Raw genomic sequence first — 17,561 nt, 5'->3', positions numbered from 1 at the left:
AATAATGTATCTTAAGGAATGTATTGGCAATGTTCCACTAAATGAAAGGGGTGTGTATATATATAATATACATTTTTCTGGGGTCATATATACATATATATATACACACACGCATGTGCCTGTGTATGTGTATATATATATATATATATATATATGTATGTATGTATGTATGTATCGGGTTTGTCTGGTGGCTCAGATGGTAAAGAATCTACCTGCAATGAGGGAGACCTGGGTTTGATCCCTGGGTTGGGAAGATCCCATGAAGGAGGGCATGGCAACTCACTCCAGTATTCTTGCCTGGAAAATCCCATGGACAGAGGAGCCTGGCAGACTACAGTCTATGAGGTCGCAAAGAATTGTGCGTGACTGAGCGACTAAGCACATGTATGTGTATACAAATACACACAAATATAAATTTCTCATAATTAAAGAAAAAGAGGAGCTACGCAGACAAAACAGTCACTAAAATACTCTTCTAAATGCAGTCGTAATAATGAAAAGTTGGCTAAAGGCAGACCTGTGATACTAAATGCAAAGAGTCAGACGCCAAATCAGCAAGGCTCCATGCATGGTGCCTTGGCAGCATATATGGGCTCCTGGTTTAATCATGTTTATTCCCTTGTCCAAAAGGCTAGTGTTTAAAGACATCTTAAGGTTAATCTCTTTTCTCGTGGTTTTTGTTTTTTTTTTTAAACATGGTGGGAATTGGAATGAAATGGCTTGTATGATCACAGTAGAACCTCTGCCAAGACTGTACCTTCTTGCTTTCCTAGTGTCTGGCACATGCCTGGTGCTTAGTAGGCCTCAAAAATGCTTTTTTAACTGATCTGAATACAAATGTACTCTCAGTTTAGTTACTGTGTTCTGGGATGATCAGTCATCTGATACTCTTATCTTGGGATTAGAATTCATCAGTTGGAACCCCAAGGTTACAATGCTTAGGTTAGACCCATGACGTTGAAGCCTAGGTTTCATTTTAGAGATCAAGCCTCCACATCCTCCTGCAGAGCTAGCCCAAGCATCCACAGAGCTGTAAACCAGCACAGCCTCGGCTCTCTGAGCACATTAAGCTGAAGCACTAGGGTCTGGAGCGCTCACCTATGGTAAGGTGCGCAGGCTTTTTCTGTGCGGGCTGGCCACTGTAGAAATAAAGATCAAAGAGGCGCTCCACTTTCCAGTCTGATAAAAGCTGCCTGTTTGTGCTAAACAGGACACTGTAATTTCCGTTGATGTTGCACAGCCAGACAGGTAACTTGGGAGTCTTCAGCATGCTGCCCACCTGCAAGAGGAGAGAGGAACGCAGATGAACATTAGATTTGGCTGCCTACGAGAGAACACATGTCACCAGGATCAAAAAGCAGCTTGGGGACTTCTCTGGTGTCCAGTGGTTAAGACTTTGCCTTCCAATGCAGGGAGTGTGGGTTTGATCCCTGGTAAGGGGGAGCTAAGATCCCACATGCCTCATAGCCAAAACACAAAAACACAAAAACCAGAAGTAGTATTGTGACAAATTCAATAAAGCCTTAAAAAAAATTTTTTTTTAAAGCAGCTCAGAGACTTGGCATTGTGCTTGTAGCTGGGCAGGGTACTGTGCATGCAGGCAGATTTCAAACAAAGGCTTTCTCGTGAATGAATTTGCATTTATGAATGGTGTGGTGGTGATGCTCCAGTTTTTCTCTTCATGGATTTTATTTTAAAACATTTTGAGGGTGGGTTTATGGAGCTGGTGGAACCATCTCAGTTTGGTTTGTTAGTGAGATGAAGAATAAATAGACGGAAATAGAAGTGTGGGAATGGAATATGAGAACTTGAACTGGTCTTTTTGTTGACTAGTGTACTTATTTCTGTTCCCAAGATAGGACAGTATTTCATTCAGCAGGTGGTCATTCTGGCAGCACTAACCATTTAGATCATAGATAGGAAAAAGAGCCTAGAATATGGAAAGAGAGGATATTTTGAATACAGAAAAAAGCTTCTGGGAGATGAGTGGAACATGCACAAACACTCTCACAGATATACACATATCTGCATGTTAACATGTAGATCAATTGTGAAGATGTACTTAGAGCTGAGTGTACTAGTTCAATATTACATATAATATTAAGTTCCTTATTTTTAAAAATTATTTGTTTTTGGTTGTGCTGGATTTTTGTTGCTATGTGGGCTTTTCTCCAGTTGTGGCAAGTGGGGGCTTCTCTCTAGTTGTGTATGTGCTTCTCTTTGCGGTGGCTTCTCATGGAGCACAGGCTCTCAGGGACATGAGCTTCAGTAGTTGCAGCCCCTGGACTCTAGAGCACAGGCTCAATAGTGGTGGTGCACGGACTTAGTTGTTCTGTGGCATGTGGGATCTTTCTAGATCAAGGATCAAACCTGTATCTCCTGCATAGGCAGGTGGATTCTTTCCACTGAGTCACCAGGGAAGCCTAAGTTCAGTGTTTTAATCAGCTTCTTTTCTGGTTTTTCCAGGCAACTGTCAATTCAGCCTTGAATTCTCAGGCCAGTGAATTAGATTCACCAAAGCACCACTCTGGGAGGCTCACTAGTAAAGGATCCTGCATACTCCAGTAACCCCTGAGGTTCGTTGTTGCTATTCAGTCACTAAGTTATGTCCAATTCTTTGTGACCCCATGGACTGCAGCATGCCAGACTTCCCTGTCCTTCACTATCTCCCAGTTTGCTCAAACTCATGTCCATTGAATCAGTGATACTACCTAAACATATCATGCTCTGTCGCCAGCTTCTCCTCTTGCCCTCAGTCTTTCCCAGCATCAGGGTCTTTTCCAATGAGTCAGCTCTTTGCATGGCCAAAGTATTGGAGCTTCAGGATCAGTTCTTCCAGTGAATATTCAGGGTTGGTTTCCTTTGGGATTGACTGGTTTGATCTCTTTGCAGTCCAAACACATGAGGGAATCAGGATTATAGTGTTTTGCTTGATGATATCTCCCATTTTGTTTAAAGAGGCAGGGAAGCACATATTTTTTTAATGCCATTGAAACTCATTAATTTTTTTAGAAAACACTTTAAAAAAAACACACATAAAGAGATTAACGTGAGCTACATGGAAACCCCCATCATTTCCCATGATGCCAGGGAGAGCTCTGGACCCTCAGCTGTGGCATATCTTCCCGTAACAAAAGAATTCTATTCTGTTTCTTTTCTTCTCGGTCCTCAGAGTTGTACTGTGTGTTCAGGAACAAAGTCTGTTGCCTGGAAAATCCAGCTTTGAAAAAATGACTGCGAGTTTTGTCAACCCAAGTAATAAAGGCTAGTAACTTGACATTTTGATTTCTCAATCATTCTATTCAAATCCCTTCCTTCTTCTAGAGTTGAAATTCTTCAGTTGTGGGTGAGTGGGTGAATCAGAGGTGCTTTTGTCTTTAAACTTTACTCTTTAGCTACTGGAGAAAAATTATACTACTGTGTTTAAAAGAAATGACCTCTGTTTTAGTTTATAGTTGAAAAAAAGGGGTGTAAGCCCAGCACCCCAGTCTGGACATGCTCATAGTGGGCATGCTCACCTGCTCACATCAACACCAGCCCTCCCTGGACTGAGTATAACATGAGCATAATACACCAAACTTGGGGCAAGTCTCCCACTGGCTACATTGGAAATAAAACACAGAGGATGTGCCACTGAAGCAACCCCATGTATTTACGTCCCAGAATCCACCCCCCAAGTTCCAAAGAACGTCATCACCATTCATTAGTTATAAAATAAGCTCCTTCTTAGGCCTTCTTGCGATAGTACTAAGGTTATGTATAATCAAAATATGATCTGCAGGACTTGGAATTATTAAGTTTGAAAATATGGATAAGCTAATTAGGAAACTGAGGGCTGTTTGTAATAAAATGCCACTCCATTTTAACTGCAGATGCATATTCTGGCTGATTTTAAATCAGCGAAAGTTCCTGTAAGTGATGTGTGGGTGGATGTAATTGACTGTAGACATACATGATATTGTTTCACAAAATCTTTGTGACGTTGGCAAAATTCAGCTGGAGCTCAGATTCATACTCTGTAAGGTGTGGCCACTGCACTGTTGTGATTTTATGCAACAGTGCAACAGTTTTCTCTCCTGAACTCAAAGCCACTCATGATCTTACTAAAGTAGGAGGAAAACGAAGGAGTCATAAATATAACAATCTCCAGCACTCAAAGTGACCATTTGGAGACCCTACACTGAGCAGGCAGAGTCCCACTTGCCCTGAGAGATTCTGGTCAAGAGAAATATGTCTGTCACAGCACTTTGGGTTTTAACTCCAAGAAGTGAGCCTCAGGTTACAGCGTAGAACATGCTTGGTTTAAAGGGAGTCCTGCAGAACCAAAACTGAGCACCTCCCAACTGAACCAAATCAAATATCAAAGCCCTTTCCTCAGTGCACCATGGAATCTGTTTGACTGGCATCTTCAGTTAAGAATTTGTATTGCTTTGGGATAGACACAATTTATCAGCTAACCTCCCCACGAAAGAGAATTCTAAGTATGTTTTACTGGTGAGATGTCATCAATGCAGACTTTGTGCATGTTGCCTCAAGTTGCCATGGTAAAAAGGAAATTAAATTGTGATAGAGTGGTGCTATAAATAAAACACCTTTCTCCTTAAATTCACTTATTGTGTAATAAGCCCAGTCAGTTCAGCCTTCCATGCGGCAATCAAACCTTTCATAGCAGGTGTCATTGAAGGTAAAGTTACAAAGATAGGAAGAAGGGACAAATTTTAAGCACCAGAGAGTGAGGATCCATCTGTCCATGTGGTGGCTTAAGTGGTAAAGAATCCGCCTGCCAATGCAGGAGACCTGATTCGATCCTTGAGTCAGGGAAGATTCCCCTAGAGGAGGAAACGGCAGACTACTCCAGTATCTTGCCTGGAAAATCCCATACACGCAGGAACCTGGTGAGCTACAATCCGTGGGGTCGCAAACGAGTCGGACAGGACAGTGACTGAGCGCAGGCGCAGGCCGGCTCCAGAACAATCGCTCTGGGAACGCGCCTCTGCGTAAGGAGCTTGGTGGTGAAGTCCCAGGGCCCCCTTCCGGTGATCTGATTGGGAGAAAGGTGTGGAAATGTTGTGCTTTCTTCACCGATTCCTGGTGACGATTCACACGCGTGGCTCTTCACAGTTTGGCTCTCATCTCTGCCACCCGGAACACGAGTTGATGTAGCTTCTCTTAGCCAGTTCGCAGGGCTGTTGTGTTTTCCAGGCGCTACCCCAGCGACTCAGGGGTAGAGAACAGTGGGTGGAGCTTCATCTGGTACTTTCGACTTGGGGGTAGAGAACAGTGGGTGGAGCTTCATCTGGTACTTTCAGTGTTGGATTTCTTCCTGTCAGTCTCTTTAAAGGGAAAAATGTAAAGAGGGAAGAAGGTAGGACTCAGAGGTGATGCGCTCTGCCAGGGCTGTCGGGGGAACAATTCCAGCAAGACCTAAATGGCTTCCGTTCCTTCTAAAAATCAGAGTTGATTTTTCTTCTCGGTGGCAGGTGCAAAGATAATGTGAACCTCCTAAGGTTTTCCAGATGGTGTTAGACTCAAACTACTTTATGTTCTCACTTAGGTATTGGAACTGCACACTCAAACCTGTATCTTCAAATAGAAAAGTGATGGGAGGCTTCAAAATAGTGCCTCTTCTTGCGGGGAGCTGGCTGTGTGCTGCACAAACTGTCAGTCTGGTGGGTTCTGGGGGGCTTGCATGTCATCTAATGAGAGCTCCTTTTTTTTTTTTTTCAATCTCACCTACTGGGCTGTGACATTGGGACCGAAAGACGTGCGTTTTTGCAATCTCTGCAATTTTATCACCGAGTTAGAAGAGATTCACTTAGGGAAGACAGATGCAGTGGCGGATGAGGGGGTTTCATGGCGACAGCAGGTTCTGCCAAGCAGCACATTGATTTTCTTTTGAACTCAGAAAACTTCTTATACTAGGCTTCTCTTACCACTGCTTACATATAATCTTCCGATTTAGAATGCCCACCCGAGGCTGCTGATGCTTCTGCTAAGTCACTTCAGTCGTGTCCGACTCTGTGCGACCCCATAGACGGCAGCCCACCAGGCTCCCCCATCCCTGGGATTCTCCAGGCAAGAACACTGGAGTGGGTTGCCATTTCCTTCTCCAATGCATGAAAGTGAAAAGTGAAAGTGAAGTTGCTCAATCGTGTCTGACTCTTAGCGACCCCATGGACTGCAGCTTACCAGGCTCCTCCATCCATAGGATTTTCCAGGCAAGAGTGCTGGAGTGGGGTGCCACTGCCTTCTCCGGCCTACCCGAGGCAGGAGTCCCTAAATACCCAAAAACTGCTTATGTGCGAGCTAAGTCGCTTCAGTCATATCCGACTCTTTCTGACCATGTGGACTTTAGCCCACCATGCTTCTGTGTCCATGGGATTCTCCAGACAAGAATACTGGAGTGGGTTGCCATGCCTTTCTTCAGAGGATCTTCCTGACCCAGGGATTGAACCTGCATCCCTTATGTCTCCTGTATTAGCAGGCAGGTTCTTTCCACTTAGCTCCAATACCTATATGCATTTGGCGTATCCTTGTTCAGAGTCACCATGCCTCAGAGCAGAAAGGGCAGGGAGTAATTGTGAGGTCCTCAATCCAATGATGCTTAAAGCACTGCCCTCGAACCACATCTGGTTCTTTTTTGAGGAAACACCTGTGCTGCAAGAAATTTTATGATAGAAGTTTATGAAATATTAGATATCTGTATGCACTACCATCAGATGAGTCTTCTGGTTAGCGCATCTCTGAGCACCACTGAGCTTGTCCTCCTAGCACATAGTGACAGACACAGTCTGCCAAACCACAGGTGAAGGGTGACAGATACTTGAAAGGGTGTGTGCCACCAGTACCTGCAGTTCACAATCAACTCAAACTCACCACTGCTTTAACCTAGTAGTCAGTGGATAAAGTTTTAGATATTGAGTACAACCATCATGCATTCTAAGACCGAGCCATGATTTTGCCACTATCTAACCATTTGTAGTCCAGCATCAGAGAATCTGTAATTTATTGTTCAGTCACTTAGTCGTGACTGCAGCATGCCAGACTTCCCTGTCCTTCACTATCTCCCAGAGTTTTCTCAGACTCATGTCCATTAAGTCAATGATACCATCCAACCATCTCATCCTCTGTCGCCCCCTTCTTCTCCTGTCCCTGGTCTTTACTTTGGCCACCTGATGCAGAGAGCTGACTCATTGGAAAAGACCCTGATGCTGAGGAGATTGAGGGCAGGATCTGTAATAGATCTTATATACAAACATACATGTTTATGTCAGCACATTGATTACAGAGCACCTCTGAAAGATATCCTACCCAGAACAAACGTTTTGTATTTATCAGAAACAAGTAGAGATGATCATGACAGGCAGTGGGCCGAAAGTGCCTTGGAGCATATATAGATCTGGGCTCAGAATCCTGGCCCTGACACCTCCTTAGTTGGTGGCCTTCTTACACCTTTCTCAGTCTGGGATTTCTCATCTCTGAAACAAACAGCTGCTTGGTGCTCTGTGATGACCTAGAGGGGTTGGATGTGGGGAGGGGAGGAAAGGTCAAGGGGGAGGGGATATATGTACACATATGGCTGTTTCACTTCATTGTACAACGCTGTAAAGCAGCTATACTCCCAATAAAAAGAAAAAAAGTGAATGATCACGCAACAGCCCCTGTACTTGAACTAACACCGATTGTAACTCTGAGTGGAAATGAGGGTTAAATGAAAGAAGATATCATTACCAATGACTTGGAGAGAGCCCAGCACACAGTATGTGCTCTGCACAAGTGGCTGTTAGACTATAATGACTAAATGAGCTTTAAAAGATACCGTCTTCAGGAGTGATTGAGCTTTAAAAAATACTTTAATTGCCAGCTTTGGGAGTGATGGGAAAATATAAAATTCTTATAGATATAAAATCATTATATACAGAAATTATTTTGATAATATTTGGTGAGTTATAGATTGCTTTTTTCCCAGAATATAATGAGCTGCCTTAGAAAGAATAAAAAAGCACCTTCAGGTTAAATAAACTTTATATGTACATATGTAGATGCCTAACAGAGTCATATATCTCAGCAGTTCAAGTAAAACTACCTGCCAGCCTATATTTGCTCTTTAATACATTTGTTCTGAAACCAAACTTCAAGTGCACGTCAGAGACAACATAATAAACATCCTCTGGGTTTTAAGCCATTAGTGTACAATTTCAGGCAATTTTCACTGAGGGCAGGATTCATAGGCATCTCCCTGGGGAGAGAACACTGACTCTAAGAAGGAAAGATGAAAAGCCACATTAGTCACTTTTTGAAAAGATGGAAGCTTTGTAGATGTGATTTTTATGTAGATTTTAAAGCTAACCCAGCGTCTCACCATCCTTTGCCCTACTTCCAGTTTGTGAGCAGGCATTTGGATGGTGGTCCTGAGGTTGGCTACATTTTGCCCTCTTCCCAGCAAGAAAGCTTTTGCTTTTTTTTTTTAAACCTTAGACCTTGGCTTCTTGACAGAATTTAAGGTCCCAACAAACATCCATTATATTACTGGAAGATATTTTAGGCTCTGCAGGTAATTTTCTTTAGAGCATGACTTAGCAGCACTGTTGGTCAGAGCTAACTTGTATTGAAAGATATGCGATCCAGGGAAAATGGTGGCACTGGACTGCTATGAATTCTTGATTCTCTGAAGCTCTCTTTTTCTCTCAGTCTCACTTTCTTTGGGGCTGTGGTGCATAGCCTTTGATATAGTCCCTTTTCTCAGGGCAGCTTAGTCACTGTTTAGCAAATGCCTGTTTAATTTTAAGGTTTGAAACTTGCCCCTGACACCTTGGTAAAAAGGAATGGAAAGCTGTCAACATTTCTCATACTTGAAGGAAATATCAGTATTGAAAGAAGATACTCTTTGTTGTAATTTCACTTGAAATGATAGTTTTCTAATTCTGTATACCATGGATTTAATCAGTTAAGTCTAATGAGATTCTCCCCACACACACCTTTTTTAGAGCAGCGGTTCAGTTGGGACAGTTTTGTCCAATGGGGGACATTTGGCAATATCTGGAGACATTTTTGGTTGTCACATGGGGTGGGGCAGTACTACTGGGATTTAGTGGGTAAAAGCCAGGATGCTGTTGAATATCCCATAATGCACAAGCCAGCCCCCACCACAAAGAATTATCCATTCCAAAGTATTAGTAGTGCTGAGGTTAAGCAGTCTTTCTCTAGAACAGAGATTTCTAACTCTGGATGCACCTGAGGGGTTAAAAAACCTTGATTACCAGATGGTCTCCAGGTCAGATAAACCAGAGTCATTGGATAGGACCAGCTGTACAATTTGTGGGGTCTAGTACAAAATGAAAAACTGGAGGCCTTTGCTCAAAAAATGTTAAGAATTTTAAGGCAGTGACAGCAGAGCCTTAAGTGTGGGGCTGTGTGTTCACACAGGTCCTACACACATATAGCTGACACTGTTCTGGAGGATGACCTGAGCACCTAAGAGTAACAGACATCTCACCAAAGACAATAGACAGATGGCAAATACGAATATGCTTATTATCAGGGCAATGCAAATAAGCAAACAATGTGATACCTACTAGAGTGGCTGAAATCCACAACACTGACAACACTAAATGCTGGCAAGCTGCAGAACCCTCATCCACTGCTGGTGGGAACGTCAAATGGTACAGCCACCTTGGAAGGCAGTTTGGCAGCTTCTTATAAAACTAAACATACTCTTACCATGTGATCCAGCAATTGCCCCCCCCCCTTGATATTTACCCAAAGGAGCTGAAAACTTATGTCCACACAGAAACCTGCTCATGGATGTTTATAGCAACATTATTCACGATTGCCAAAATGGGAAGCAACCAAGGTACTTTTATAAGTTAATGGCTAAATCAACCATGATATATCAGTGGAATAATATTTGTTCACAGAAATATTATTCACAATATTCCAATGGAATATTATCCAGTGCTGTAAAGAGATGAGGTATCAAGCTATGAAAATATATGGAAAAATATAAAGGCATATTATTAATATTAAGTGAAAGAAGCCAATCCATAAAGGCTACATACTATGATTCCGACTATGTATTAATAACACTCTGGAAAAGGCAGAACTATGGAGATGGTAAAAAGACCCATCATTGAGGGAGATGGAGGGTTGACTTGGCAGAGCACAGAGGGTTTTTAGGGCAGTGAAACTACTCTGTATGATGCTATAATGGTGAATATATGTCATTATACATTTGTCCAGACCCACAGAGTGTAAACACCAAGAGTGAACCATAGCATAAAATATGAACTTAGTTCATGTCAGTGTGGGTTCATCAACTGTAACAAATGTACCACTCGGGTGGAGGATAATGTGGAAGCCATGCGTGTGTAAGGACAGGGAATATGTGAAAACCTCTGTGCTTTCCACAGAATTTTGCTATAAACCTAAAACTGCTTTCATCTCAGTTCAGTCGCTCAGTCGTGTCCAACTTTTTGCGACCCCATGGACTGCAGCACGCCAGGCCTCCCTGTCCATCACCAACTCCTGGAGTTCACGCAAACTCACGTCCATCGAATCGGTGATGCCATCCAGCCATCTCATCCTCTGTTGTCCCCTTCAATCAGGCGTCTCCTCCCACCTCAGTCTTTCCCAGCATCAGGGTCTTTTCAAATGAGTCAGCTCTTCCCATCAGGTGGTCAAAGTATTGGAGCTTCAGCTTCACCATCAGTCCTTCCAATGCATATTCAGGACTGATTTACTTTAGGATGGACTGGTTGGATCTCCTTGCAGTTTAAGGGACTCTCAAGAGTCTTCTCCAACAACTGCTTTAACTGACCTAAAACTGGTTACCTATTTATTTAATAGGTGTTAGAAAGAAATAGTGTATCAAGTCCATTGCTTATGTTACTGCTATAGAAAATGTATATATGTATGTGAAAGTTGCTCAGTTGTGTCCCACTCTTTGCAGCCCCATGGATTCCAGGCCAGAATACTGGAGTGGGTAGCCTTTCCCTTCTCCAGGGGATCTTTCCACCCCAGGAATCGAACCCAGGTCTCCCTCATTGCAGGAAGATTCTTTACCAGCTGAGCTACCAGGGAAGCACACTATAGCAAAGGTTAGATTCAAATTTCAAAAGTGAGTTCATTTAAAGGAAAATATTAAGCAAATAACAACAGAGGTGGTGTGAAGATATGACAAAGCTTGTGAATTACCTACTCAGATGACAGAACTATGAGAAACACTTTTAAATCTTTGTCGTTTGTAGTGAGGATATGGTGAAATAATATTGTGAAAGAACTTTATAATAATTTGTACCTCACTCCTTGAAACTTGCTCCCAGTGTATCCTACCAGACTGAGTCTTGTCCTACTCCTGGGTTCTAATAGATACAGAGTGCTTAACCAAGGACATTAAGTGACCTTGTGCAGTTGAAAGAAAACTGTGTATAATGAAATCTATAAGTCCCCTATTTTTGGCTTAGTTTTCCTTGTTATTATATACATCAAATTCTAAGATGAATTCCCAAATTATCAGGGACAAGCAATTAGGAATTTTATAGTAATAACAGATCCATTCTCTGTTTAGGATGTATTCAAAGTACAGTTTTTCAGTTTCATATAGTGGAATGTTTGCATCCATTAAATATGATGAAGGACACATATTCATTGACATATAAGGACATTTGTATTACATGAGAAAGACAGGGTTCAGAAGATGTAAAATAGGACGTATTTATATGAGAAAGAGAAGGAAGCATTTCTGAGAGAACTGACCCTGGGTGATGGATTGGGTTCATTTGTTTTACTTTTAGTTCATCTGTCACTTCTCATTTTTTCTTTTCTCAAACTGAAGTGTGATTGATTTACAGTGTTATGTTAGTTTCTGTTGTCATTTTTCTATGATGGACTAGATTTCGAACTCAAGGAATACTTAGTAAACTTTGAAGACATACTTGTACGAAAGATACAGTCATTCTGTGACAGTCAGATGCCACGTTCCCAACACCATCAGACATGATTTGTGTGTGTTGTGATGTGCTGATTTCATGAATAACACGTTGTAGCTGGACCCAACAGTAGGAGGAAAGCCAGATGAAGCGATAGATGTAAAAAGACCTTTTAAGTGTAAAGTCCCGTACATGTGAAAGAGACTTTGAGCCTGAACCAGCAGAGTGAAGGACAGGACAGGCTCTGAGCAGTGGTGCTCTTTGGCGCTGATAGACCGTGAACCTGGGAGCATTTATCACCATCATATTGAATTCCATCCCAGCTAGTTTCAGGGTTGCTCCAGAGAAGCATTGCTTCTCACAGAACCTCCTTGCCTTCCCTAGGTTTTAGGATGAACTTTTTGTGAAAATATCACAGAAGCATCTTTGATTTGTGGTTCGGGTGGGTGTACTTGCTTCCTCACTCTCTTTACTGGTTGTTTTTGCAGAATCACATCTTACTCAATTCTCTGGTTGTGCTTTTCAACAGCACAGTCTACATTCTGGTTGTCAGAGGTTATAAATCCTCAGGCTGGAAAGTGTTTTGAGAGGCATTCATAAGTGAGGTTCCCTTTTTTTTCAGTGATTTTTAAAGCTCTGAGTAATAGATACAATACATGCATTTGTATTTGCCTAAATAAAGGGTTGGGAAGATACTCATTGTCAGCTGACATCGATTTCTGATGTGTGGGGATGCTAGGGGACTTTATTTGTATTCTTCAAGTATTGTTTTAAAAAATGATTTGCATATTACTTGTATCACCTGTACTCTATGTACATAAAAATTGATAAAGCAAAATATAAAGCAAGGGGCTCATGTATTTCCATTTAGACCCAGAAAAATATCTGTGTGTGTCTGTATGTGCTTGTGAGAGGCATGCAGTAAAGCAGTAAAGGAAAAAGTAAGCTCAGATTTGAATGAGGGCTTCCCAGATGGAGCTGGTGGTAAAGAGTCCACCTGCTGGTGCAGGAGACGTGGGTTTGATCCTTGGGTCAGGAAGATCCCCTGGAGGAGAAAATGGCAACCCACTCCAGTATTCTTGCCTGGAGAATCCCATGGACAGAGGAGGTTGACGGGTAACAGCCCATGGGGTTTCAAAGAATTGGACACAGCTGAGTACGGACACATGCAATCTAGAGACTTAACAAAATGCCCAAATAGAGACACTATTGTGTGGTTGAGAATTGGAACACACTTACCTGTGAAAGCCTGTCATCCTCTAAAGTGTCTTTACCCCACTGCAAATAGCCGATGTCGCTGCGGGTCAGGACCCCATGTAATATTTCTTGAGACTTTCCTTTCTGACAGCCATTAAAAATGTGTGGACTTGCTCTTCCGGTTAAAATCAGGTTCAAAACTGCCTAGATGACATATTTTACAAATATGTGTAAAGATAACCTTGACACAAGGACTTAATTTTTTTATTTTCATAATCACAAAGATTACCATTTTTAGTGAAAAGAATGAAATCCCACAGTATATAATTCTGGAAAAACATATGTTATAAATGTTTGGTAGAGTCAAAATAGGAGTTTGTTAATTTTTTTCTTGAGCCATGCCCCATAACTCCCCATGGGCCCTTAATATTTTCTTAAACTTTGGTTTCTATAATTGTGATTTAAGATGCATGAAACTAAGATATTTTTATAGTGCTTTCCTTTCAGTTATGAGGGGTTCCTGGTGGGGAAGAGGCTCTTGTCAAGATATTTTCTAACATTTCTAGACTCTCAGGGATGGCAGACTCTCAGAGGTAAGCTAGAAAGAACAGTAATGGAAAGTGGAAAAGTGAAAAAAAAAAGGGGGGGCATCTTAGTATTTCAAAGATAATTTGATCATCCTTCACTTAAGGAGAGAATATACTTAACTGAAAAAAAAATAAAAGCCTTATTTTAAAATAAAATAAATAACAGATTCTACAATAAAAAGGTAGTCTTACAACCTACCTGCCTGCACAGGAAACCTCCAGCATTTGGTTGTAGTAGGTGAGTGGTGGAGACGTCCAGCTCCTTCTGAAGCCTGCAGAATTGGAGGAACCATCAGCACTCAGAGACCATGACTGCTTCAGGGACCCACAGCCTTTTCTGCCTTCACCCCACAACACAGAGCAGCACTAACATGAGCTCGTCTGGTCACTGTCCTTCCCACGTGCCTGGTGTGTTTCCATCTGTCCCCTGGAAAGCTTCTAGGACTGGGGCCATAGAGATGATTGGGGAAATTCTGATGCCATTGAGGGAAGCCAGTGAGAAGTGATGAGGGAGAAGGAAGAAGTGACAGACCTCACATGTGACAATCTTTCGGTATGGGCTCTGTGGAGATGCTGGACTCAGCAGAGAAACTGTTTGCTCTGAATCCCAGGGGATGCTTGGCTTAGGGTAGTGACTTGTGACCACTCCAGAGAGTGCTGGCCCAAGGCAGAGCCGAACAGACTGTTTAAGGGGAAAACACCAGCTTGGCATTAAGCCCATTTCTTGGTTGCAGTTTCCACTGTTTCATCGGGCACCAGGGATCAGGGTTCTACCCAGGGCAATGTAATATTAAGGTGGAAAGTGGCTTCAGCTGTAACCCAGAGGGAGATGCTGAGAGTGTGAGTTGTATGTGTTCTTGGATGAACCTAGTCACAGGGTTGGAAGGTCAGACTCTTCTGTGAATCAAACCTAAAGACATGGGTGAAGCATCAGATATAATTCAGGGCAGTGTTTCCTAAAGTATGGCTTGATGTTAGTTGATATAGATATGAGCATTTAAAAAGTTCCACATTTATGTGTTAATACATTTTTTTCTTTAGCACAGCAAATAAATGATTTAGATCATATATATTAACATATTAATATTTGAAGGATATTAAATTTAAGACGAGGATATTTAAATGTGTACTGATTTTGAATTTTTCTTCTTTTCTTTTTTGGCTGCACCGTGGAGCATGTGGGATCTTAGTTCTCTCATCAGAGATAGAAAACTTGCTCCCTGTAGTGGAATCACAGTCTTAACCACTGGACTGCCAGGGAAATCCCAAATGTGTGTTGATTTAAGGAAATTGTTATGCAAATAATAATGTATTATAAAAGTATGATATGCAAATGATAAGTTTCAGGAACACTGCTTCAAGGTTTGAAATTTTTCCTCTCTGGAAGTCTTGTATTTCTCTCTCTCTCTGACTTGCAAAAGCTTATCCTTTTTTAGGGTCCAGAAGAAGGTCTCCTTCTTCCAAGAAGCCTTCCTTGACTACCCTATCTGTTGGGGGCCCTTCCTCCTCTGGCATCCCTTAAGAGTCATTGTCTTTGCACACCATCTGACATACCAAGTACCATCTGGGACTTGCCCAGTCTCTGGATGTGTATACCTGGGTTTTGCCAAACTAGAACCTGAGAGGCGATCAGGGCCATATCCTGTTTTATTTGCATATCCCACAGTGCCAAGAACAGTGCTTTGCATTTCATGGGGACAAAATAAATATTTGTGGGTATATATTTTATTGTATATAGAAATCATGAATTGTTTTCATTTATGAAAGTTGTACAAATAAGCCTGAATGATATCTGCCAATATTTATAACCACAAGAAGGAACCTCCCACAGTGCGAGAAAAGTTGATTGACGCTTTTCTGATGACATCCACTCTCCCATGAATATGGCCAAACCAACTACAGAAAAGGATGCATCAACAGAAGAGTGTCTATTAGAAAAAAAAAAATAGTTCTCATGTTTCCAATAAGGCCTGAAAATACTTTCCAACACAGGAGAACGTAGTTCATGTGACCCCAGAGCTATAGGAAATATCTGTGCAAATATTTGTAGTATTTACCTTTCAAATGTTCTGGAGAAGATCAGACTGTAAAGAAATAAGATGACACCATGGCATCCTTCTCCTTTGAACTATTTGGAAAACAAAGGAAAAACACATTTGTCTAAATGCAGTGCATCTCTGTGTACCTGTGGGCACGAATTCAAGGATTTACAGCCTGAGGGATCTTTTCTAGCTGACGGAAGGACAGTGGACGCTCTCTCTGCCTCCCTAGGTCATCTCCACCCTCAAATGCATCCTCTTGCCTTGCTTCAGGCCTGCCAGTGGTACCATCACGCTCTTGGTTTTCAACCTTTCTTTCCTTCCTCCACTTACACCATGTGACTCTTTGACTCATGGCTAAGACTTAGTGTATTTTCCCTCTCCGTTTTTCCAGCATCCATCCTAGCCCAGCCCTTCGGAGTTGCTCTGGATGGCCTTTATCTAGCCTCCCTCAGTCACTGCATTCCGCCTCATTACCCTGTTAAACTCAGGGGGAGCAGAGAAGTTTTCTAGAAATAGCTTTGGAGTTACAGAAACCTGAATTCAAAACCAGTTCTATTATACTAACTCCAACTTGCTTCTCTGAGTTTCAGTCTCATCTGTAATTGCAGATAAAAATACCTTTTCCTTAGGATTATTGCAAAAGTTGAAGGAAATAATGTACAGTGTCTACCTTGGTTTTGTTTTGTTTTTGTTTTTTGTCATTGTTTAGTCACTCAATCATGTCCTGCTCTTTGTGACCCCATGGACTGCAGTATGCCAGGATTCCCTATCCTTCACTATTTCCCGGAGTTTGCTCAAACTCATGTCCAGTGACTCAGTGATACTATCTAACCATCTCATCCTCTGTCATCCCCTTCTCCTGCCTTCAGTTTTGCCCAGCATTAGAGTCTTTTCCAATGAATCAGTTCTTCGCATCAGGTAGCCAAACTTTGGAGCTTCACCTTCAGCATCAGTCCTCCCAATGAATATTCAGGACTGATTTCCTTTACAATTGACTGGTTGGATCTCCTTGCACTCCAAGGAACTCTCAAGAGTCTTCTCCAACACCACAGTTCAAAAGCATCAATTCTTCAGTGCTCAGCCTTCTTTATTGTCCAACTCTCACATCCATACATGACCACAGGAAAAACCGTAGCCTTGACTAGACAGACCTTTGTTGACAAAGTAATGTCTCTGCTTTTTAATATGCTGTCTAGGTAGATCATAGCTTTTCTTCCCCGGAGCAAGTGTCTTTTGATTTCATGGCTGCAGTCACCACCTGCAGTGATTTTGGAGCCCAGGAAAATAAAGCCTCTCACTGTTTCCATTGTTTCCCCATCTATTTGCCATGAAGTTATAGGACTGGATGCCATGATATTTGTGTTTTGAATTTTGAGCTTAAAGCCAGCTTTTTAACTCTCCTCTTTCACCTTCATCAAGAGTCTCTTTAGTTCTTCGTTGCTTTCTGCCATAAGGGTAGTGTCATCTGCATATCTGAGGTTATTGATATTTCTCCCAATAATCTTGATTCCAGCTTGTGCTTCATCCAGCCTGGCTTTTCACATGATGTACTCTGTGTATAAGTTAAATTAGCAGGGTGACAATATACAGCCTTGACATACTCCTTTCTCAGTTTTGAAAGTCCACTGTTCCATGTCCAGTTCTAACTGTTTTCTTGACCTGCATACAGATTTCTCAGGAGGCAGGTAAGGTGGCCTGGTATTCCCATCTCCCTAAGAATTTTCCACAGCTTGTTGCAATCTACACAGTCAAAGGCTTTAGCATAGTCAATGAAGCAGAAGTAGATGTTTTTCTAGAGTCCTCATGGT

At 41.9% G+C, this 17,561-nt stretch overlaps 1 protein-coding gene across 1 annotated transcript in view; it reads right to left on the bottom strand.

The window, feature by feature from the left end:
- Positions 1,079–17,561, bottom strand: part of FAM188B2 (family with sequence similarity 188 member B2) — a 28,142-nt gene continuing 11,659 nt past the window's right edge. Inside the window, exons 7-9 of the mRNA XM_005675574.2 lie at positions 13,911–13,983; positions 13,167–13,328; positions 1,079–1,279 (exon numbers count right to left, since the gene is read on the bottom strand). Of these exons, the coding sequence (XP_005675631.2) occupies positions 1,079–1,279; positions 13,167–13,328; positions 13,911–13,983 (436 nt within the window). The remainder of the gene's footprint in view (positions 1,280–13,166; positions 13,329–13,910; positions 13,984–17,561) is intronic.

Source organism: Capra hircus, chromosome 1 (assembly GCF_001704415.2).
Source record: "Capra hircus breed San Clemente chromosome 1, ASM170441v1, whole genome shotgun sequence".
Taxonomy (NCBI): Eukaryota; Metazoa; Chordata; class Mammalia; order Artiodactyla; family Bovidae; genus Capra; species Capra hircus.
Note: the sequence above shows the minus strand (reverse complement) of the source record. Positions and strands in the feature narration are given on the sequence as shown.